At 39.8% G+C, this 26,052-nt stretch overlaps 1 protein-coding gene across 1 annotated transcript; it reads left to right on the forward strand.

Annotated features, from left to right (window-relative positions):
• The first annotated feature begins 2,956 nt into the window (after positions 1–2,956).
• On the forward strand, positions 2,957–25,717 carry LOC133622528 (oxysterol-binding protein-related protein 11-like). Its single transcript, XM_061985352.2, has 13 exons — positions 2,957–3,320; positions 8,840–8,908; positions 8,989–9,164; positions 10,504–10,583; positions 10,659–10,844; positions 14,453–14,651; positions 15,364–15,509; positions 15,595–15,735; positions 20,613–21,075; positions 21,140–21,326; positions 22,702–22,884; positions 24,977–25,130; positions 25,199–25,717. The coding sequence occupies exons 1-13, from the start codon at positions 3,205–3,207 to the stop codon at positions 25,253–25,255; spliced, it is 2,157 nt and encodes a 718-aa protein (XP_061841336.1). The 5' UTR covers positions 2,957–3,204; the 3' UTR covers positions 25,256–25,717.
• The last annotated feature ends 335 nt before the right edge of the window (positions 25,718–26,052 follow it).

Raw genomic sequence — 26,052 nt, forward strand, 5'->3', positions numbered from 1 at the left:
AAGGGTAAAAGAAACCAGATGTTTGGGAGTATTAATAGATGATCAAATGAACTGGAAATCTCATATACAAAACATACAACATAAGGTGGCAAAAAAACATTTCAATAATGAATAAAACAAAATACGTCCTGGGCCAAAAATCACTTCATATTCTCTACTGCTCGCTAGTGTTACCATATCTGAGTTATTGTGCAGAAATATGGGGAAATAACTACAAATGTGCGCTACATTCGCTAACCGTGTTACCAAAAAGATCAGTTAGAATAATACATAATGTTGGATATAGAGAACATACAAACCCTTTATTTATTGAGTCAGAAATATTAAAGTTCGGTGATTTGGTCAAATTGCAAACAGCTAAAATGATGTACAAAGCAAACTATAACCTGCTACCAAAGAATGTACAACAATTCTTCTCAACTAAAGAGGAGAACTATAACCTTAGAGGAAAAAATAATTTAAAACATTTATATGCATGTACAACACTTAGAACTTTTAACATATCAGTATGTGGAATTAAATTATGGAATGGATTAAGTAAAGAAGTTAAACATTGTACTCATAAGATCCAGTTTAAGAGGTTGTTCAAAATAATAGTGCTTACAAAGTACAAAGAAGAAGAATTATGAAAAATACTTCCAACCTTATTGAAAATAAGATATTCTTCATCTCAGTATGTTAATAATGACTGAATTAATTAATTACATATTACAAAACTGTTGTATACTAATCCATAGATGTCATTTTATTATATAAAAAGGTCAGTAAATGATTCTATATATTTGTAAACGCTCTGAAGTGGGAAAGGGGTAGGATTAAATAAGCTTTGCTTCTTCCTACTCTTTTTCAGGCATGATGTAAAATGAAATTATATGAAATTGTGTGATGTATTATTCTGTAAGTGTGTTCATGTTCAAAATAAACTAAAGAAAGAAAGAAAGAAAGAACCAACGTCACACCAACATGCTCACCATTCGACGCAAACAGGTTTGGCTGCGAATTCCATAACATGCGATAAACCTGTTTAAACACTACGCACCTTACATTAGCATAGTTCAGTTACATTTATTTACATAATTTATTTTTTACAGAAGGGAACGCCATATAGTAGATAAAGGGCATTTTTTTAAATTTATATTGTATATTTTTATTGCACAACAAACATACATTTATACTGCACACAAAAGTCAAGGCAATTTCAACATCAGCGAAAAATGTCAAGGAAAGAAAACAAAAGCAAATACAGATAGAGTATTAAATAATAATAATAAAAAATATGAAAAAAGACAAAAAGGGCTACCCTGACTTAAACAAGTTGAAAAATTGAATCGGGTGTTACCTATTAGTGGTCAATTGTACGGAATATGTACTGTACTGTGCAATCTACTAAAAAAAGTTTCAATCAATCAATTAATCAAACCTAAATCACTTAAAATGTTTTTAACAAATATATCAATTTAAGGGCTTTTGTACTCTTAATCATCCTCCAATATTCGATTGATATTTTTAAACCATTAACCCAATTAGAAAATGTAGACCTTACTTTCATAAATCGACTTAGATAGAGGGCAAAATGTTACTGTTAGTTTTAACCAACGTCACACCGGAAACGTCTATTCTACAAACTTCCGATGATATAGTTCACAAGCAAATAAGGCTAATTACCAAATTTTTTAAACAATCTAAAACATATTTTAATTTATGTTTATTTTATTTAATTTACTTATATTATTTATACTTAAAAAATGAAAGGGAACGTCATAGAATAGATACAGGCAAAATGTTACGATTAGTTTTAACCAACGTCACACCGGAAACGTCTATTCTAGAACTTCCGGTGATATAGTTCACAAGAGAATAAGGCTAATTACAAAATATTTATTAAACAATCGAAAACCGCACATTTTGCTTGCAACAACATGCTCACCATTTGACGCAAACAGGTTTGGCTACGAATTTCATAACGTGCAATAAACATGTTTAAACACTACGCACCTTACATTGGCATCTCTAAGTTAAAAATAATTTACATAATTTCATTTTTTACAGTAAGGAACACCATAGAGTAGATCGAGGGCAACATTTTTATTTTTTTTTAAAACATTTTTATTGAACAACGAACATGCACACAAAAGTCAAGGCACTTTCAACATCGGCGAAACATGTCAAGGAAAGAAAACAAAAGCAAATACAGATAGAGTATTAAATAATAATAATCATAAATAATAATAAAAACATATGAAAAAAGACAAAAAGGGCTACCTAAATCACTTTAAATGTTTGTAACTAATATATCAATTTAAGGGCTTTTGTACTCTTAATCATCCTCCAAGATTTGATTGATAATTGTAAGCCATTAAGCCAATTAGAAAATGTAGGCCTTACTTTCATAAATCGACATAGATAGAGGGCAAAATGTTACTATTAGTTTTTACCATTATTGCTATGTTGTCTATTACCATTTTTGGTGTATTCATTATTCCTACATTGTTGATACAAATTATTGTTATGGTGTAATAATTATTGTTACCTGTGGTAATGCCACTATGATACAACATCTGTATTATAATCCTTGAACAAAGTAAGAGTGAAAGTCATGTGAATAACCACTGAATGGAGAACTGGGGGTGGGATTAAATAAATCATCTTCTTCCCACTCCCTTTCAGGCAAAACTGGACAATCATGCACTATATTAATTTATATTATTATGTTTTGTCAACTTGTACTTATTTATGTCATAGCCTGAAATAAATAAAAAAAAAAATTAAAAAAAATGAAATGAACGTCACACCGGAAACATCTATTCTAGAAACTTCCGGTGATATAATTCACTAGAAAATAAGGCTAGTTACCAAATTATTTTTTTAAACAATCTAAAACATATTTTAATTTATGTGTATTTAATTTAATTTACTTATATTATTTATACTTAAAAAAAATTAAAGGGAACGAGTCGTGTCACGTGATTTATTTCCGGTCGGACAGTCGTGAGCTACCAGGAAGTTAGCTTAGCAGGACGAACGTTTTATTCCATTTTTTTTAAATTCAATTTAGCAAGCCAACAAACGGTCCGCCGTGGGATGTGTGACCGATACGAGATGCAATTTCAACTGTAACCTCTCCCTCCTGTGTGCTGTGCGAGCTAGCTGCTTAGCTCCAGGCCAGCGGGCTAGCAGCTCAAAGGTGGCGGTGTTGCAGTGACTATGCAAGGGGAGACCACGGCAATGCGAATCACGGAAAGCGAAGGCAAACTGGATGTTTTCCCCCAGAATAGGACACCAAGCTCGGGTAGAGCCAGCGCTAAAAGCTGGCAGTATAGGTGAGTGCTCTTAAATCTGGCGAAGCTAGTTACTAAATCCAAACGTGGCTGTTGTCAATCCAATCCGCACACTTGTGTACTTCTATTTAACATCTTGAGTGCACTTAAACAAGTAAGTATGAAAGTGCGCAAATCTGAGACACAGCTCTTGTGTTGAATTATTAAGTGTACTACAGCAGTGGTTCTCAAACTTTTTTCACCAAGTACACTGCAAAAAGTCAGTGTTCAAAAACAAGACTCAATCAATCAATCATCCATCCATCCATCCATCTTCTTCCGCTTATCCGAGGTGGGGTCGCGGGGGCAGCAGCCTAAGCAGGGAAGCCCAGACTTCCCTCTCCCCAGCCACTTCATCCAGCTCCTCCCGGGGGACCCCGAGGCGTTCCCAGGCCAGCCGGGAGACATAGTCTTCCCAACGTGTCCTGGGTCTTCCCCGCGGCCTCCTACCGGTCGGACGTGCCCTAAACACCTCCCTAGGGAGGCGTTCGGGTGGCATCCTGACCAGATGCCCGAACCACCTCATCTGGCTCCTCTCGATGTGGAGGAGCAGCGGCTTTACTTTGAGCTCCTCCCGGATGGCAGAGCTTCTCACCCTATCTCTCATTTCGGCCGCTTGTACCCGTGATCTTGTCCTTTCGGTCATAACCCAAAGCTCATGACCATAGGTGAGGATGGGAACGTAGATCGACCGGTAAATTGAGAGCTTTGCCTTCCGGCTCAGTTCCTTCTTCACCACAACGGACCGATACAGCGTCCGCATTACTGAAGACGCCGCACCGATCCGCCTGTCGATCTCACGATCCACTCTTCCCCCACTCGTGAACAAGACTCCGAGGTACTTGAACTCCTCCACTTGGGGAAAGATCTCCTCCCCAACCCGGAGATGGCACTCCACCCTTTTCCGGGCGAGAACCATGGACTCGGACTTGGAGGTGCTGATTCTCATCCCAGTCGCTTCACACTCGGCTGCGAACCGATCCAGTGAGAGCTGAAGATCCTGGCCAGATGAAGCCATCAGGACCACATCATCTGCAAAAAGCAGAGACCTAATCCTGCAGCCACCAAACCAGATCCCCTCAACGCCTTGACTGCGCCTAAAAATTCTGTCCATAAAAGTTATGAACAGAATCGGTGACAAAGGGCAGCCTTGGCGGAGTCCGACCTTCACTGGAAACGTGTCCGACTTACTACCGGCAATGCGGACCAAGCTCTGGCACTGATCATACAGGGAGCGGACTGCCACAATCAGACAGTCCGATACCCCATACTCTCTGAGCACTCCCCACAGGACTTCCCGAGGGACACGGTCGAATGCCTTCTCTAAGTCCACAAAACACATGTAGACTGGTTGGGCAAACTCCCATGCACCCTCAAGTACCCTGCCGAGAGTATAGAGTTGGTCCACAGTTCCACGACCAGGACGAAAACCACACTGTACCTCCTGAATCCGAGGTTGGACTATCCGGCGTAGCCTCCTCTCCAGTACACCTGAATAGACCTTACCGGGAAGGCTGAGGAGTCATAATCAATGTCATAATCAATCAATGTTTATTTATATAGCCCTAAATCACAAGTGTCTCAAAGGGCTGCACAAGCCACAACGACATCTGCGGTACAGAGCCCACATAAGGGCAAGGAAAAACTCACAACCCCAGTGGGACGTCGATGTGAATGACTGAGAAACCTTGGAGAGGACCTCATATGTGGGTAAACCCCCCCCCCCCCACCCCTCTAGGGGAGACCGAAAGCAATGGATGTCGAGTGTGTCTGACATAATATTGTGAAAGTCCAGTCCATAGTGGATCCAGCATATCAGCAAAAGTCCAGCCGATAGTGGATCCAACATAATAGTGAGAGTCCAGTCCATAGTGGGGCCAGCAGGAGACCATCCCGAGCGGAGATGGGTCCAACCGATGCACAGGCGAGCGGTCCACCCCGGGTCCCGACTCTGGACAGCCAGCACTTCATCCATGGCCACCGGACCAGAGGACAAAAGAAAAGAAACGGCAGATCTAGAGTATACAAATGAGTTTTAAGATGGGACTTAAATGCTTCTACTGAGGTAGCATCTCTAACTGTTACCGGGAGGGCATTCCATAGTACTGGAGCCCCAATAGAAAACGCTCTATAGCCCACAGACTTTTTTTGGGCTCTGGGAATCACTAATAAGCCGCAGTTCTTTGAACGCAGATTTCTTGCCGGGACATATGGTATTATACAATCAGCAAGATAAAATGGAGCTAGACTGTGTAATATTTTATACGTAAGTAGTAAAACCTTAAAGTCACATCTTAAGTGCACAGGAAGCCTGCAGGTGAGCCAATATATATATATATATATATATATATGTATACACTACAGTATATATATGTATATAAAGGTATATACAGTATAGGCGTAATATGATCAAACTTTCTTGTTCTTGTCAAAAGTCTAGCAGCCACATTTTGTACCAACTGTAATCTTTTAATGCTAGACATAGGGAGAAGAAGAAAAAATACAAAAATGAGGGGTATTTTATTTGAACTAAGCAAAATTATCTGCCAATAGAACAAGACCATTTGACTTGTTAAGACTTTCCAAAACAAGTAAAATTAGCTAACCTCAATGGACCCTAAAATATCTTAAAATAAGTATATTCTCACTAATAACAAGTGCACTTTTCTTGGTAGAAAAAAAAAGACACTTTTGCTCAATATGTTGAAAAATATTCTTAAATGAAGTAAATGCTAGTGCCATTATCTTGACATAATGATATGCGCTCGGCATTACATTTCTTGAAACCAGCAAACTTATACTAAAAACTAATTTATTGTTCTTAATGGAAAGGCAACAAGGCAAGCGCTTGTTACTCTCGGGGTCTCCTAGCCGCTCAGGCAAATCATATTGTCTAAAAATGCATTTTTCCATGGATAACATGGCATTATCGCGCCAAGTGCGTGCTCTTTCAGTCAATTAGTGCACATACAGTATATACAGCCCGGCCCCCCGGCCAAATTTTTTTAAATTGTAATTTTGACGAATTTATCTGAATGTGCATGAAATATCTCTGTTGAAAATAGTTTGAAATGTTTAAATATTAACTGTCAGTTTACTGTACTGTGCCAACTGTACTACTATATGAGTACGTATTTTCTATTGTTTCATTGAAAATAAAACAGCAAAGTCAATTTGGCTGTCATCGGTTTTAATTATGAGACACTATTGTGTCAAAGTCATGATTTTTTTTTTCATGCTTGAAATAAGAAATGATTACTTTAAAAAAAAAGAAGTAGTTTTATACTTGTGAGTGTTGATGACACAGCTTTGCAACACTTGATATTCTAGTTTCAAGCATGTTTTACTCAATATAGGTCATCAAATCTCAGCAACAAGCTGTAATATCTTACTGAGATCATTTAGGACCAAAACCCTTAAAACAAGTAAAACACTCTAACATAAAATCTGCTTAATGAGAAGAATGATCTTATCAGACAGAAAATAAGCAAATATCACCCTTATTTGAGATATTTAATCTTACTTCGATTTCAGTTTTTGCAGTGTACCACCTCAGAAAACACTTGGCTCTCCAAGTACCACCATATTAACCAATATTAAATCGCAGTAGGCCTAAGTATTCATTAAAAACAAGGTATATGCATATAATCACGTGTCATCAAACATATATTAACGTTGTTGCCTTAGGGGAAACTGGGTAACACATGGCACACTGACAAAGCTTAACCTATTCTTACCATAACAATCTACAAAGTTAATATAGTTGGCTTCTCTTTCTTCCTCTCCATTTATCTGCTTATCATTACATATATGTGTTGTTGAATTTGAACAACTGTATTGTTGATAATAGAGGTAATTATTGTTAATATTCATTATCAATAGTGTTTTTTCTATTGGTATTTGTATTGCTCCATTTGTAGTGTAATAATGTTCATTGTCATTTCTGTATCATTATTTATTTCACTAACTGCTTCTTTGCTATCACTTTTACCATCATATTTGCACATATCCTCTTTGCTGATGTTGTTCTATTGTTGTTGTTGTTATTGTTGTTTTTGCTGTTGTCTCTCTGTCTTATCCCCCTCTTGTCTCCACAATTTCCCCCTCCGTTTTCCTTTTTTTCCTCTTTCTATCCCCTCCTGCTCTGGCCCGGCTGCACCAAATAATAATATAAATCCATTTAATAAAGTCAAATACAAATAAGACAACAAGACAATTATCCCACACTTCTCTTTAAAGTAAATTTGTACAGCCGATATGGGCTTCTACATCAACTATATGACTTGCCTGAGAAGCTGGACAGGACAAAAAAACAAAACAAAACAAAAAACAAGGTAGATGTTGTATTTAACAATATGATTTATTTATGACCAATGTAAAATTTCACACAGTTTTAACAGTTGCACTGTGTTTCAATTATATATATATATATATATATATATATATGGCCCCCGTTTTTTTGTAACCGTTTTGTCGAAAAAAAAAAAATGTATGCATTATCCTGTTATATCTCACATTCGATATTGTGTTTTGGAAAAAGGTTGTCATAAACGTAACTTAATTCATTAAAAAAAATTATACAAAAGAAAATACATTTTTATTCAGTTATAAACATTAATTCACTTTCTTCTTTCCTTCATGAATCTCAACTTTACCAATGCCGGTAGTTTTTTCTATATTTTTGTTGTACAATGTTCAGAATGTGTTTGTTCTATTTTTGGCAAAAGTAAGACAAAGAAAACTATCTGAAGTTGTCTTTATTTTTTTTGTTTTAATGCCATGATTTTACCGTATTTTTCAGACTGTAAGTCGCAGTTTTTTTCATAGTTTGGCCGGGGGTGCGATTTATACTCTGGAGCGACTTATGTGTGAAATTATTAACACATTAGTGTAAAATATCAAATAATATTATTTATCTCATTCACGTAAGAGACTAGAAGTATAAGATTTCATGGGATTTAGCGATTAGGAGTGACAGATTGTTTGGTAAACGTATAGCATGTTCTATATGTTATAGTTATTTGAATGACTCTTACCATAATATGTTACGTTAACATACCAGTTGGTTATTTATGCCTCATATAATGTACACTTATTCAGCCTGTTGTTCACTATTCTTTATTTATTTTAAATTGCCTTTCAAATGTCTATTCTTGGTGTTGGATTTTATCAAATACATTTCCCAAAAAAATGTGACTTATACTCCAGTGCGACTTATATATGTTTTTTTCCTTCTTTATTATGCATTTTCGGCCGGTGCGACTTATACTCCGAAAAATGCGGTAATAGTGTGCACAGATTTTCCTCCATGCTGCCCCTGAGCTAAAATGAGTTTGACACCCCTGATCTAGATGGAGCCCGCTTACCACAGTTTGAGAATCACTGGACTGCAGCACCCAGTTGTGATTATGTCCTTCCTTTTGATTTGATTAGATCTGATTTGGACAGAGAAACCACCTGAAGTTTCACCTTGGATTTTATGTTCTGATGTTTGTCTCTTTTTGCATAACACTACCTGACAGTGACCACATGGAGAATATTGATGGATACTTGATGAAATATACCAACCTGGTGACAGGCTGGCAATACAGGTAAGGTGTCCTACTTGAGTGCAGAAGTACTGTACTGTGATTTCACTGACTGTTGCCACCCCGTCTTGTTGTGTTTCTAGGTTCTTTGTCCTGAACAATGAGGCGGGCTTGCTGGAGTACTTTGTCAATGAGCAGTCCCGGCCTCAGAAACCGCGTGGCATGCTTCCCCTGGCAGGGGCGGTCATCTCCCCCAGTGACGAGGACTCGCACACTTTCACTGTCAACGCAATCAGTGGAGAGCAGTACAAGCTCAGGGGTGTGTTTTGAACACGTTGCTGGGTTCTCACTTTGCTCGGATTCTCATGATGAGCGACGGGAATAATGTAAAAGTATTCCATCAATAAAAATTACTGTGTCAACGCGGATATAAGACGACACTGAATATATTAATATTTTTGAAAATAGTTTTTAAAGAGGTCATATCATGATTATTTTTTTCTAAATTTAAAACACTTACTTGTGGTCAATATAACAAGTATTGGTGGTTATTTGGTCAACATTTTTGCAGGCAAGATGTGTTTTTTTTTACCGATTTTGAAAATGTTTTATTATAAATTAAATACCAATGCATACAATATTAGAATCTGTTTGAATGGAGAAATTGATTGTGAGTTAAATTGTCACCTAGGAATCTAATTGAATCGTGAGTTGTTGTAAGATTCATATCCCAAATAACGGTGCCTTCTTTTAAACAAAGAAAAGGCAAGGCAAGGCAACTTTATTTATATAGCATGTTTACAAAATGTTTTAAATTGGACCAAAGTGCTTTACAGGTTAAAAAACATAGAGCAAAAACAAACAAAGAACATAAACAATGAATGAGCTAAACAAGATAGTGCAAAATCAATATGGTAAAAGGGTTCGAATAAAAAGTAAAATTGAAAAATAAAAATAATGAAATAATAAAAGTGCATAAAGTAAAAGCAACACATTTTCTCCTAAAACAATGCCTTTTTATTTTTACCCAATAACTGACTAATTCATTCACCCAAATGAAATTAATTTCACAAGTTAATTCCAAATTGTCGCAACAATACAGAACACAGGGACTGTGCAAACTAATTGCAAGATTTTACTGTACTAAAAGTGCATAAATTATGCACAATTCTTGCAGCTCAGTGCTCTGATGCTGACTAGAGCAAAATTATTTAAAGAAACATGGTGTCCACATTTAGTTTAGTTCACTAATTAGAGGTAATGCATCTTTATAAATGGATCAACATTGCTAAAGTAGAAACACATGATGTCATTGGGCAGCATTTGTGACATATGACAAAACGTACATTCTCCTAACAAAAATCTTTCTGCTGAGTTAGGTATGTTTTGCTATTAAAGGTTTTTCTATTTTTATAAACTGACAAGAAAAGCTTTCAAAATGTAGTGTGTAGCACTCACGCGCATACACAGAGACGATGCTGCCGTCATCTTTACTGGCAAATATTGGTACAATCCCATCTGTTTTTGTGGACCGTTTAATATTAAACTGTGTCTTGACTTTATACAGCGTTGACATTTCAGCGTAGGTTTTAACTCAGCGAAACATGACACAACGCCGTTTAAGAGTAACTCTGACCATGCATTTTCCTTGCCCTTAGCCACTGATGCCAAAGAGAGGCAGCACTGGGTGAGCAGACTGCAAATCTGTACACAGCATCACACAGAGGCTATGGGGAAGGTAAGACACTATGCAAAATGTGTGAATTTGAACATTTCACATTGTAATGATTTTTGTTTTCCATTGTTCCTGTAGAGCAATCCTCCGCCCAAGTCACGCAGCTACTCCACGGCATCTCAAGGCAGCGGCAGTTCACCCATGTCTCTGCGTCGAACCAGCCAGAACCCTGCCTCTTTATTCAACTGGCAGATACACAAGGGCTCATCGCTCTACTCCAGCAAGCGCTCTTTGCTGCCAGACCACTTAATAGATGCCAGAGATGTAAGTCACTAAGCGGAAACCAGTGTTGTCCCGTAGTGCGGTATTCTCTGTTTCAAGCAATAATGGTTTAAAGCAGTGGTCCCCAACCACCGGGCCGCGGCCCGGTACCGGTCCGTGGATCGATTGGTACCGGGCCGCACAAGAAATGTTAAAAAAAAACAAAAAAAAACGTTTTATTTTTTTTTATTAAATCAACATAAAAAACACAAGATACACTTACAATTAGTGCACCGACCCAAAAAACCTCCCTCCCCATTTACACTCATTCACACAAACAGGTTGTTTCTTTCTGTTATTAATATTTCTGCTTCCTACATTACGGTATATATCAATATAGATCAATACAGTCTGCAGGGATACAGTCCGTAAGCACACATGATAGTATTTTTTTATGACTGTTGACCGGTCCGCAGGTTGGGGACCACTGGTTAATAGTGTTAGATTTGACCTGTCTTCTTTGGTTGAGTCCTCTGTGTCATAGACATCTTATAAGTAGACGCAGCATTGGCTGCTGTGACGCGAGAAATTCGGCCGCCATCTTGAAGTGGTGATGAGGATCAATCAATCAATCAATGTTTATTTATATAGCCCTAAATCACAAGTGTCTCAAAGGGCTGCACAAGCCACAACGACATCCGCGGTACAGAGCCCACGTAAAGGCAAGGAAAAACTCACAACCCAATGGGACGTCGATGTGAGTGGACCCCCCCTCTAGGGGAGACCGGATGCAATGGACGTTGAGTGGGTCTGACATAATATTGTGAGAGTCCAGTCCATAGTGGATCTAACATAATAGTGAGAGTCCAGTCCATAGTGGATCTAACATAATAGTGAGAGACCAGTCCATAGTGGGGCCAGCAGGAGACCATCTCGAGCGGAGACTGGTCAGCAGCGCAGAGATGTCCCCAACCGATGCACAGGCGAGCGGTCCACCTGGATCTGACTGATCCAATCTGACTCTGGGCAGCCAGCAATTCATCCATGGCCACCGGACCTGTGAACCCCCCCCCCCACTCCACAAGGGAGAGGGGGGCAGAGGAGAAAAGAAAAGAAACGGCAGATCAACTGGTCTAAAAAGGGGGTCTATTTAAAGGTTAGAGTATACAAAGGAGTTTTAAGATGGGACTTAAATGCTTCTACTGAGGTAGCATCTCTAACTGTTACCGGGAGGGCATTCCATAGTACTGGAGCCCCAATAGAAAACGCTCTATAGCCCGCAGACTTTTTTTGGGCTCTGGGAATCACTAATAAGCCAGAGTTCTTTGAACGCAAATTTCTTGCCGGGACATATGGTACAATACAATCAGCAAGATAGGATGGAGCTAGACCGTGTAGTATTTTATACGTAAGTAGTAAAACCTTAAAGTCACATCTTAAGTGCACAGGAAGCCAGTGCAGGTGAGCCAGTATAGACGTAAAATGATCAAACTTTCTTGTTCTTGTCAAAAGTCTAGCAGCCACATTTTGTACCAACTTTAATCTTTTAATGCCAGACATAGGGAGACCCGAAAATAATACGTTATAGTAATCGAGACGAGACGCAACGAACGCATGAATAATGATCTCAGCGTCGCTAGTGGACAAAAAGGAACACATTTTAGCGATATTACGGAGATGAAAGAAGGCCGTTTTAGTAACACTCTTAATGTGTTACTCAAACGGGAGAGTTGGGTCGAAGATAATACCCAGATTCTAGGAGCCGGCGAGCAGCCTAAACTGACAGTTGATAGGTAGAAAACAAAGATGGTGTTCAGCGTTTTCCTGCTCAAATGAGCGGACTGTTGAAAATAAGAATCGGGGGATTGCTTTTCACAAGTAAGATTTAACATTAACGTACTGTTGGTTGTATTTTGTGAAAAGAATATTACCACAGAGTTGAGAAGGAGCAAAGATCTTCAATAGTACTGAAATCGTAGCCGCTAGCAAACAAGAGTATGACCATTATAGAATTGCTTGTCAATGAAATTAATTACATTTAAAAAAAATGTCATACTTGAATAACATAAAGTTAAACTAAATGATGAAGATAAAGATTGTAAAAGCCAACAGGGGTAGAAGTTAGGACCACAGTCCAGATTCTGTAGGGAGGGGAATATAAAGATATAAAAGACTTTCAGGTGTTTATATATGTTTATGTTTAAGTATTTGGCAGACGCTTTTATCCAAAGCGACATACATAAAAAATACATATAAAAAAATCACTGTAAACATGATTATTTAAAAGTTAAATTTAAAGTACCAATGATTGTCACACACACACTAGGTGTGGCAAAATTATTCTCTGCATTTGACCCAACACCCTCGATCACCCCCTGGGAGGTGAGGGGAGCAGTGGGCAGCAGCGGTGGCCGCGCCCGGGAATCATTTTTGGTGATTTAACCCCCAATTCCAACCCTTGAGGTTGAGAAGAATGTAATACAAAATATCAATACAAAGTGTCAAGACAGAATAAACTCTCAGCAACAGAGATACAGTCTATAGGTCCCTAAGATTTATAGATATCTAATGTATTCATACATTGTTTATGTAGGATATACGCATGTGTATATATAACCTAATCATATTGTTTCTTCAATTTAAAAATAGCTGACCGTTTTTTTTCCCCCTTCTCTGGGATTATATTCCCAGTTTTGATCTCGGACGTCTGGACACTTAGCATAGCATATAAAAATATTCTATTACTGTTAAGCAAACTATGAATAATAAAACATGTGTCCTTTATCATAGCTACACGTATGACAGAAAAACGCGTGAAAGTCAGTGGTATTCACTATTCAGTGAGGTAAGATGAATTAAATGCGCTGACAGTTCATTGCTCCTGCCAAATGAATTGCACTGAGTGGAGCGGATCACCACTCCAAGATGGCGGCCCCGCGTCTCGTCAGCGCCAGTAGGCAGTAGCGCTCGATGCTGCGTACCCTTATAAGATGTCTATGTTCTGTGTGTTCACAAGGGTGGGGGCCAGTCCAAGAAAAAAAAGAGATGTAGAGTCTTGAGTGTTTCCAGCCATCGATGAGGGGATTTGTATTATTTTTTGTCAAAGTGATGTGTAAAACAATTAAGATTATTATAATTTAAGAATATTATTTGAGGCAAGTTCCTCCTTTTCAAGATTTTAACATTTGTACCATTTTTTTCAGCTATTAAATACAGCTTTAAGTGGAGGTTACATTATTCTTTATTTATTTATTTGAATTAGGACAAAGCATATTCATCAACATAGAGCAACAATGTAAACATGCCGGAGTTAGCACAATAGCTAATTTTCATTCGTTGTCCTAAGGCAGGTTAACACAGTAAACAAGGGATTTGACGTACCAAACACACCAATGTTTCCAAAACAACAAACAAAAACCTGAAGGTCAAAGATGCAGATGCACTTGTGTGTTTGCTTAAACATTTGGAAGTCAAATGAAGTTCAAAACAAACGTATGAATTGAAGTTTATATTTTCTATAGTATTCTAGCAATAGGAATGCACCAAGCAATGTTCTTTTATAAAACACAAAAGAAAGAAACATTGAAATATCTCATTAATAACGCACTATTATATTATATTTAGAAGTGTTGGCAAATGTAACAAATTACCGAAAATTATCTTCACCTTAGATGATGAGCCAGGCTCAAGGCCAACACAAAGACCTAATCCAGGGCATAGAGTGCCTGCCTGCAGCCCCTGGACTCTCTGCACTGGACCAGGACCTGCTGATGCTGAAGGCCACCTCCATGGCCACTATGACCTGTCTCAACGAGTGCCTGCATATCCTCAACCTGCAGCAGGTGGCCAGGCAGAGAAGTTCGTTCGGAGGTGAGTTGCTAGTTTGTTCTATGTACCGTATGTGCATATATTTAAATTCTGATAATAATATGCTCATTTGTACATGTCACAGTTGTCTATGTGCATAGGCCACCATCCAATCTAGACAAACAGTGGAATAATTTTGCATTATTGATAGGAAACCGTACCTATTATTGCCACCTGTTTGAAAGGTAATTGGATATCAGTCTTAGAATGTCCAACTCCTGTGCTGCTGTGACAGGAAGCAGTTTTAATTGATTGATGTGTTTTAAAAGCGCATGTAGTACAATAGATGTGAATAGCGGAGTCGTGTTTGACTGGCCCACTATATTCAAAGTGATTTGAAATGGGAAAACAGCTAGTGTGTTCCGTTTTTTTCTGCAGCAGCTCTCATTACTCAATGCATATTTCAACAGGCAGCACCAATCGTAACAGCCAATCAGATTAGGTTGCCCGGCAACACACCAGGTGGATTTAAATGGGCTCGGCCCACCTCTAAACCTGCATAAAAAGATGCCACACCGGAAATCTTAAACCAATAGTAGGAGGAGGATGTTTCCTGTCGTTGGGGCCAAAGAGTAGTGCGAGTGGCTGTTGTGGCAATAGCTAGGTGTTTGCACACAGCTGTGAGTGTCGGGGGGCGGGGCCTTGGGAGGGAGGGAGGAGGTTATTATTGTGAGCACCTCTGAATCTGCTGCTCTGCACCCCCAATCCATGGCAGGATCCACCATTGAGTGGCTGGAGCCCAAGCTGCCCGACATCCTGAAGAACGGCAGCAACTTTTTGGGCAGTTTAACAACAGGAGAGGGCCTTGTGGAGGACGGCCGCCTGGAGCTCAGTAGCCCAGAGTCCTTCAGCTTCTCTGGGGTGAGACAACCAGAGTCACCTTGTCTTTTCAAAAGTGCACCTACATGGAAGAAACATGAATAAATGATTGTCCCACTCTTTACAGGAGCAGGAAGACATCAATGCTGAGGATGAACTAGTGGACTCTTTCACGGACCAAGAGGAGGACCTGGGTGCTGTGGAGGAGGAGCGCAGTGTCATCTTGCACCTGCTGTCGCAGCTGAAGCTGGGCATGGACCTCACGCGAGTAGGTCAAGTTCCTTTTGTGAAACCTTTGATTTACAGTTGGATATACCTCCCTGAGTTTAATTTGGTGCTCTTCTATGGATTTATGATTACATTTTGGCAAGATTACCGTATTTTTCGGACTATAAGTCGCAGTTTTTTTCATAGTTTGGCCGGGGGGTGCGACTTATACTCAGGAGCGACTTATGTGTGAAATTATTAACACATTATTGTAAAATATCAAATAATATTATTTATCTCATTCACGTAAGAGACTAGACGTATAAGATTTCATGGGATTTAGCGATTAGGAGTGACAGATTGTTTGGTAAACGTATAGCATGTTCTATATGTTATAGTTATTTGAATGACTCTTACCATAATATGTTACGTTAACATACCAGTTGGTTATTTATGCCTCATATAACGTACATTTATTCAGCCTGTTGTTCACTATTCTTTATTTGTTTTAAATTGCCTTTCAAATGTCTATTCTTGGTGTTGGGTTTTGTCAAATAAATTTCCCGAAAGAATGCGACTTATACTCCAGTGCGACTTATATGTTTTTTTCCTTCTTTATTATGCATTTTCGGCAGGTGCGACTTATACTTCGGAAAATACGGTACATATTGCTGATGTCAGCAGAAACGCCAAACCCTCGAACTACACTTGTCCACACATTAGTAGTGAGAGCAATTTTGCTGTGGGTGGCTTTTATGTCAGTCTACACTGCTTGGAATGTCTGCTCGTACTTCCTCTCCATCACTTTGGTAAAATGGGTCCTCGAGGGAAGAGTGCAACCAGGGTTGAGGACGTGAATCATTTGTCTAAAACAGGGGTCGGCAACCTTTACCAGTCAAAGAGCCATTTTGACCAGTTTTACAAATTATAGAAAACAATGGGAGCCGCAAACATTTTTGACATTTTAAATGAAATAACACTGCATACAAAGTTGTTTTTTTTGCTTTGTGCTATGTATGAACCAGGGGTCTCAAACACGCTGCCCACACCTTTTAATGGAATTTATAAGCTGGTGCGGCACGCGGGTTTTAAATGAATGGCGGTTGTCAGCGTCATGCGTGTCGTGATGATACAGCATTTAGCGCCCACTACAATCAGCGTGCCTGCTCAGCCACATGTTGAATGGGGCTTCCGCTTGCTCACGTAGGTGACAGCAAGGCATACTTACTCAACAACCACACAGGTTACACTGACGGTGGCGGCATAAAAAAAACTTTAACACTCTTACTAATAATGCGCCACACTGTGAACCCACACCAAACAAGAATGACAAACACATTTCGGGAGAACATCTGCACCGTAACACAACATAAACACAACAGGACAAATACCCAGAATCCCATGCAGCCCTAACTCTTCCGGGCTACATTATACACCCCCGCTACCAAACCCCGCCCACCTCAACCGACGCACGGGGAGGGGGGGGGGGGGGGGGGGGGGGGGTGATGTGTGAGGGAGCAGGCTTGGGGTGGGGGCGGGGTTTGGTGGTAGCAGGGGTGTATAATGTCGCCCGGAAGAGTCAGGGCTGCATGGTATTCTGGGTGTTTGTTCTGTTGTGTTTATGTTGTGTTAAGGTGCAGATGTTCTCCCGAAATGTGTTTGTCATTCTTGTTTGGTTTTGGTTCAAAGTGTGGCGCATTATTAGTAAGAGTGTTAAAGTTGTTTTATATGGTCACCGTCAGTGTAACCTGTGTGGCTGTTGATCAAGTATGCCTTGCTGTCACGTACGTGTGCATGCAGAAGATGCATATTGTATAACAAGTGTCGGGCTGGCACGCTGTTAATACAGATTGTAGAGGGCGCCAAATGTTGTACCATCACGGCACGCCCTTATTATAGCTGTAAGGGTGAAAATCGGTGAATATTAATCCCGGGCGTTTTCTGCGAGAGGTACTGAAATCCGGAAGTCTCACGGGAAAATTGGGGGGTTCAGCAAGTAAGCTGCTGAGCCGCATCAGAGTGATCAAAGAGCCGCATGCGGCTCCGGAGCCGCGGGTTGCCGACCCCTGGTCTAAAACCTTCATCCTCCACCATTGATAGTGGCCTCATGTCAGTTAGCAACATATTCAGGATAGCATCAGTCAATGCAGCCGCTTGCTGTGGTGTGCAGACCTTCCTTTGTACCAAGTCGCTAATGCTGGCTTGTTTCTTTCTGAAATGAGAGAACGTACATAGTAGCATCATTTACATGTAACTTAATACATACCTAGTTGATTTGATTAATAATTTCTGACGTAAAAGGCAAATACGCCACCACATTAAAAAAAAAAGCTAAATTAAATAAATGGACATTGGGGATGCAGCATACACCAATAATAACACAGAAATGTAACTCATCAGATCAGAGCTGGATCAGATATTGTACACGTTTCTGTTGTGAATAATAAAGGATTCATTTTAGGCTGCCTCTGAATAATAGCATGAAATATTCCACCACCTTCATAACGTTTAGTTATACTAAAGCGTCACTCAAATCTAAATATATTTATATAGCTTTATTACATTGATCCATTATGAAACCAACCTGAGATATTTCTGTCCGTTACGTTAATTTCGAAATTGGTAACCGTGCGTTTTCTCTCTCAAAACGGAGTCAAATCTGCCGCAGACACATTATCGGCCCCGCGTTGCAACAAAGGGATAACTTTAACGTTACTCACAAAAAAGCTGAACTCGTGAATGCCTGTTGCGACTCAAAACACAGAAAATGAAGTCGTCGCACTCTCCAAAACGTTCATAACACTCTGAAAGTTAATACACAACAGTTGCTGCTGCGCTTCCTTAAGGAACATCTCCTCGTTAACTAAAGATTAAAAACACACAAAGACGGACACAACGGATCAATGTACCATACCTGCCAACTACTCCGGTTTTCCCGTAATTAGTACGGTTTTCATCAACCTATTCCGGGTTACGGTTGCAGTGATAAATAATACGGTTTTTCATTAATTAAATTTTTTTTTTTTTTTTTTAAGTTTTATTCACGAAATCGCGTAACAACAATGACAATCGACACTGCTTCCCGTAACTTCCTATCGAGCCATTCCGAATGCCATGCGCGAGGCTATTTATAGCACCGCTGCCAAGCACGAGGCACCAGTTGCCATAGTTTCCAAACGAGCGAACGATCATGGAATCAGCCGGAGAAAAATCGCAAACGAGTCTTAAACCGAAAAGAAAACTTCAGTCATTCCGTGAAGAATATTCAAAAGCCTATCTGGGAATAATTATCCGTTCCAAAAAGGGTGAAAACTACGCGAATTGCACCTTGTGCAGACAAGATTTTTTGATCGGACACGGAGGAATTAGCGTTGTAAAAGATCACGTTGGGACAAAAAAACACAAGTCTAATGCCGTTGCTAGCGATACAAGTGGAAAACTTTCAACGTTTTTCGTCGCCCAAACAGATTCTTTGGATGTGATAAATGCCGAAGTTTTATTTACGGAGGCAATAATTGAGCATGGACTTCCATTCGCACTGGCTGATCACATGGGATTTTAGCCACAAAAAGGTAATGACACCAATGTTATCTATTGGAATTGTTTAGTACTGTTATACTGTTAAAAGTGTTTATACTATTTATGCTTTCAAGTCCAAGTTGAAGAAATCTTGTTAAATGTTGACAGCATAACTACCAAAATACAGAAGTATGTCCTTAATATTTTTGCAGTGCTATTTCTGTTGAAAAGTTCAAATGATTACATTAGAGATGTGATGTGCCACTTTTCAAGTGTCTGATGGCTTCAATTAATTTTCATTAATTTTTCATATTTTGAATTCTTTTGAAAGGCTTACAAAAAAACTACATTTGAATGGTAATTCCATGCTATTGACAGGACTATTAATTTTAATGAAGTTAGCTTACCATGTTTACAGTATGATAATTGTGATAGAAATGTGAATTTTAGGCACAGAATATTTTTTACAATTGAACAAGGCAGTAGATTATACAAGCTTGGACAGAAAGTTAATAATGACACCAATTTTTTTTTAATGGAATTGTTTAGTACTGTTTTACCATTTGTTTACTGTAAAAAGTGTTTATACTGTTTATACTTTCAATTAACAAATTGAAGTCTTGTGAAAGGTTGACAGGATAACTGGCATTAACTGTCAAAATAATTTCAAACTATTGAAGTTAGCTTACAGAATAAACATGTCAATCAACCCATATGATTTTTGCTGTAATATTTTTGTTTTGAAAAGTCACTGTGACTGATAGAAAAGTGATGGTTTTAGCAACTTTTTAACCTGTCTGAATGCTAATAATCATTTTGCGTCGGGGGGCGAACCTGAACCCCCCACCAGGACCTACCGGGGCCTGCGGCCCCTGGACCCTGGCTACTAGGTTTTTCTGATTTCAAAAGTTGGCAGGTATGATGTACCCAGACTATGGACTTAAAAAGTCACGTACCGTGAGTTCCCTTCATCCATGGCTTCAACATGTTTCCTCTTCAGGTGCTCCCGAAGCAATGTTGTACTTCCGTGCCATGCGAGGTCCATGCTGCACATTTTGCAGGAAACGGTCTTCTTTGAAGTCTTTAAAGTAGAGCGTTCCCACACTTTTGACGACTTAGGTCGTACACATTTCATTGAAGCAATAACCTCAAGATGTTTCTCCGCTGAACTATCCATACTGTTTTCCACTGCCATTTTTCGAATGTTTCCAAGCAAAGGAGAAGGCGTCGTCACGTGACAAAACATTGGCTGGCTTACTGCCACCTCATGAAACGGAGCCGCAGCGCATAGCATAGATCCAACGAATCAATGACTAAATTAATCACCAACTATTTTTATAATCGATTTTATTCGGTTAGTTGTTGCAGCCCTACTCTACTTACAATTTGATACTGTAATTGACGCTGACTGTCCTCCAGGTTGTCCTGCCCACCTTCATCCTGGAGAAGCGCTCTCTGCTCGAAATGTACGCGGACTTCATGTCGCACCCGGACCTCTTTGTGGCTATCGCAGACGGCAGCAGCCCGGAGGATCGCATGGTCCGCTTTGTGGAGTACTACCTCACCTCCTTCCACGAGGGCCGCAAGGGCGCCATTGCCAAGAAGCCCTATAACCCCATCATTGGGGAGACCTTCCACTGCTCCTGGAAAGTCCCCAAGAGACCAGAGGCCTCCTCTGTTGAGACTCCACAAGGAAGCCCTGACCAAGCTGCCTCCCAGGAGTCCTACCAAGTGCGCTTTGTAGCAGAGCAAGTGTCCCATCATCCCCCTGTGTCTGGGTTCTACGCTGAATGCCTGGAAAGGCGCATGTGTGTCAATACACACGTGTGGACCAAGAGCAAGTTCATGGGCATGTCCATTGGAGTCTCTATGATTGGGGAAGGTTAGCACCCCCTTGTTTTTTTACTTCAATAACGCAAAGTTCTTAACTAAATGGTTTGTGTTAGGTTGCCTGACTTTGCTGGAACATGACGAAGAATACACCTTCACGTTGCCCTGCGCATACGCACGCTCCATCCTCACTGTTCCCTGGGTGGAACTGGGGGGCAAGGTCAACATCAATTGCGCCAAGACAGGCTGCGCCGCAGTCATCACCTTCCAGACAAAACCCTTCTACGGTGGCAAACTGCACAAGTGAGGACATTGTGATGAAGCTTAGGGATGTCCGATGTTATCGACCGATAAATACTTTAAAATGTAATATCGGAAATGATCGGTATCGGTTTCAAAAAATAAAATTTAAGACTTTTTAAAACGCAGCTGTGTACAGGGACGTAGGGAGAAGTACAGAGCGCCGATAACCCTTAAAGGCACTGCCTTTGCTTGCCGACCCAGTCACATAATATCTACGGCTTTTCACACACACAAGTGAATGCAAGCATACTTGGTCAACAGCCATACAGGTCACACTGAGGGTGGCCGTATAAACACCTTTCACACTGTTACAAATATGCGCCACACTGTGAACCCACACCAAACAAGAATGACAAACACCTTTCGGGAGAACATCCGCACCGTAACACAACATAAACACAACAGAACAAATACCCAGAACCCCTTGCAGCACTAATTCTTCCGGGATGCTACAATATAGACCCCCCGGTACCCCCTAAACACCTCAACCCCGCCCACCTCAACCTCCTCATGCTTTCTCAGGGAGAGCATGTCCCAAATTCCAAGCTGCTGTTTTGAGGCATGTTAAAAAAAATAATGCACTTTGTGATATCAATAATAAATATGGCAGTGCCATGTTGGCGTTTTTTTTTTTCCATAACTTGAGTTGATTTATTTTGGAAAACCTTGTTACATTGTTTAATGCATCCAGCGGGGCATCACAACAAAATTAGGCATAATAATGTGTTAATTCCACGACTGTATACCCTATTTTTCGGGCTATAAGTCGCAGTTTTTTTCATAGTTTGGCCGGGGGTGCGACTTATACTCAGGAGCGACTTATGTGTGAAATTATTAACACATTAGCGTAAAATATCAAATAATATTATTGATCTCATTCACGTAAGAGACTAGACGTATAAGATTTCATGGGATTTAGCGATTAGGAGTGACAGATTGTATAGCATGTTCTATATGTTATAGTTATTTGAATGACTCTTACCATAATATGTTACGTTAACATACCAGTTGGTTATTTATGCCTCATATAACGTACACTTATTCAGCCTGTTGTTCACTATTCTTTATTTATTTTTAATTGCCTTTCAAATGTCTATTCTTGGTGTTGGCTTTTATCAAATAAATTTCCCCCCAAAAATGCGACTTATATATGTTTTTTTTCCTTCTTTATTATGCATTTTCGGCCGGTGCGATTTATACTCCGGAGCGACTTATAATCCGAAAAATACGATGTATCGGTTGATATCGGAATCGGTAATTAAGAGTTGGACAATATCCGATATCGGCAAAAAAGCCATTATCGGACATCTCTAAGCTGTTAGGTTAAATGACGACCATGCGGCGGTGACGAATGTGAATTGTATTCCTCATGCAGAGTGACAGGGGAGGTGAAGCACAACGCCACCAATGCAGTCGTATGCCGCATTCAGGGGGAGTGGAACGGCGCTCTGGAGTTCACTTATACCAGCGGCGAGACCAAGGTGATCGATGTCACCAAACTTCCTGTTACAAAGAAGCTGGTTCGGCCGGTTGAGAAGCAAGGACTGACTGAATCCAGGTCAGTGTGTGTGTGTGTGTGTGTGTGTGTGTGTGTGTGTGTGTGTGTGTGTAGAGTATTTTCTTTAGCCTCTGGTGGTAGTCACAGCATTAGGTACTGTTGAATAATACCTCATTTTCCGGACCAATAAGGCGCACTTCTGATGAATGGTCTATTTTTGTATCTCTTTTCATAAATAAGGTATAAAGCGCATTAAAGGAGTCATATTAGAATTGTTTTCTAAATGTAAAATACTTCCTTGTGGTCTACATAACATGTAATGGTGGTTCTTTGGTCAAAATGTTGCATAGATGATGTTTTACACATCATCTTCAAGTCGCTTTCTGACAGTCGTTTTGTGGGCGGTCTTATTTACGTGGCTCACCTCCGGCAGCGTCTTCTCCCCGTCATCTTTGTTGTAGCAGTGGCGTGCAAGGACGGGAGTGGAAGAAGTGTCAAAAGATGGAGCTAACTGTTTTAATGACACTCAGACTTTACTTCAATCAAAAACAGAGTAGCATCTCCTCATCCGGAAACAACACCTGTAATGTGTCCCGTGAAAAACCGTCTGATCGGAACTCTCTAATAACTAAAGTTCCTTGGGTGAATAATGTAAACTCACTACACCGGTATGTTTTAGCGCTTTCATGGCGAGTTTACTGACAAGATATAAGTACCGTAAGAACTTTACACTACTTTATATTAGAAATGGTAACAGCGGAGGATGAATGTCCCATAGCAAGAAGATAGAGAAAAAGAAGAAGCTTATCGACTACGGCACCGGACTACAAAGGCAGACTCGCGTTATTTTTCAGGATTTATGCAGATCCCAAATACAGATCAGCAGGTACCGGAAGGTAAGAAAAGTTGTTTTTGTATAATATTGCGAAACAAAACGCCAGATAATGTCCTACCTTATACACACACCACAATAATACTCCTATGTTGAAGCACATCAGGCGGTGCGGCTTCGTAGCTTACCAAAGTCGTACTAAAACATTTTGATAGATTTTTGAGCGCCGTGTGTAATGTTCTATATTTTCAATGGAACATATAAAATGTTGGTGTTGTTTACTTGAGTCATAGTGCAGTCTACTCGTATCTCTTATTATGTTTGACTGCCATCTACTGGTCACACTTGTCATTACACCATGTACCAAATAAAATAGCTTTGAGGTCGGTAAGCAAAACCAGAATACATTTTCAATGGAACATATAACATGTTGGTGTTTACTTGAGTCATATTGCCATCATAGTGCAGTCTGCACATATCTCTTATGTTTGACTGCCATCTACTGGTCACTCGTATCATTACACCATGTACCAAATAAAATAGCTTTGAGATTGGTACGCAAAACCAGAATTCATTTTCAATGGAACATATAAAATGTTGGTGTTTACTTGAGTCATATTGGCATCATAGTGCAGTCTACACGTATCTCTTATGTTTGACTGCCATCTACTGGTCACACTTATCATTACACCATGTACCAAATAAAATAGCTTTGAGGTCGGTAAGCAAAACCAGAATTCATTTTCAATGGAACATATGAAATGTTGGTGTTGTTTACTTGAGTCATATTGGCATCACAGTGCAGTGTACACATATCTCTTAGGTTTGACTGCCATCTACTGGTCACACTTAATACACCGTGTACCAAATAAAATAGCTTTGAGGTCATTAAGCAAAACCAGACTTACATTTCAATGGAACATTTAAATGTTGGTGTTGTTTACTTTAGTCATTTTGGCATCACAGTGCAGTCTACACGTGTCTCTTATGTTTGACTGCCATCTACCGGTCACACTTATCATTACACCATATACCAAATAAAATAGCTTCGAGGTCGGTAAGCAAAACCAGAATTAATCTGTACATTAGGCGCACCGGGTTATAAGGCGCACTGTCGAGTTTTGAGGGGGAAAAAATAATTTTAGGTGCGCCTTATAGTCCGGAAAATACGGTAAGCACATAAAAGTTAACATTTTTTTGCCCCAGCAGACATGAGAGATATTATTTTATTGCAGTTTGCAGACTGACCTCTCTGTTCAGTTCTAAAAAAGCAGTCTTGAGGAGTGTACTGTATGTTTAATGTATTTGTACGTTATTTAGACGCTTGTGGCAACATGTAACGGAGGCCCTGCGGCAGAAAGATATTGAAAAAGCCACCGAGCACAAGAGGATCCTGGAGGAGAGACAACGATCCGAGGAGAGGCACCGAGCTGAGACAGAAACACCTTGGAGGACCAGATACTTTGACAAAGAGGTGACCCACATTTACCGTCCTGCAGACATCATGTATAAACGTACTGAAGCACGTTTTCTTTCCTCCAGGGTGATAGCTGGATTTATAACAAACTGCTCTCCAAAAGCTCTGCTGCCAAATCCTAATTCATCCCGACCGGTCGACTCAGGAAGGCATTTGCATGAAGAATGAGAGCAAGATGACTTGCACTGATTTACAGGTGGACTCATATATTCACAAAGCCTCCAAGCTTTTGTACCGACTATATATATATATATATATATATATATATGTACACAGTATATATAATCCCATGTTAATAAGACCTATTCTTGTACAGGTATGCTATAGCCTTAAACTAGTCCGATGAATGAGGAATGACATTGTAATCACTTTATCACAGATTATGATTATGCATTGACTCTGCTGGAATGCACCCTTTCCATTTTCTCTCATATCCTTTGTGGTTTTTGCAGTGGACGGAAAAGCTTGCTGTACATGCACGGTTGCGGCTCCTCTTTGTCAGCGTGACACATTTACACGTCTTGTAAAAGGTTTTAACCAAATGTTCATGTTTTGTAATGCAAATAAATATCATTTTCTTTAAATGTGCTCTTGTTTGTACAGTGAAGTAAGCAGATGTAGGCGCGTTGTTCACATGGAATGCAGCTGAGATAGGCTCCAGCACCCCCCGCGACCCCGAAAGGGACAAGCGGTAGAAAATGGATGGATGGATATACAGTGCATCCGGAAAGTATTCACACCGCTTCACTTTTTCCACATTTCATGTTACAGCTTTATTTCTAAATGGAATAAATTGCTTTTTTGTCCTCAAAATTCCACACACAATACCCCAGAGTGACAATGAAAACTTTTTTTTTTTAGCTTTTTGCAAGTTTATTCCAAATAATCTTCTATCAACTAAATTGACCACAGGTGGCTT

The sequence above is a fragment of the Nerophis lumbriciformis genome, linkage group LG23, assembly GCF_033978685.3.
Source record: "Nerophis lumbriciformis linkage group LG23, RoL_Nlum_v2.1, whole genome shotgun sequence".
NCBI lineage: Eukaryota > Metazoa > Chordata > Actinopteri > Syngnathiformes > Syngnathidae > Nerophis > Nerophis lumbriciformis.

Bases quoted from the DNA above. Each gene is read 5' to 3' on its own strand.
- LOC133622528 (XM_061985352.2), top strand. From the start codon at position 3,205: ATGCAAGGGGAGACCACGGCAATGCGAATCACGGAAAGCGAAGGCAAA. The intron at 21,076-21,139 runs GTTAGCACCCCC...GGTTTGTGTTAG, and splicing joins AGTCTCTATGATTGGGGAAG to GTTGCCTGACTTTGCTGGAA. The intron at 25,131-25,198 runs GTGACCCACATT...TCTTTCCTCCAG, and splicing joins CCAGATACTTTGACAAAGAG to GGTGATAGCTGGATTTATAA.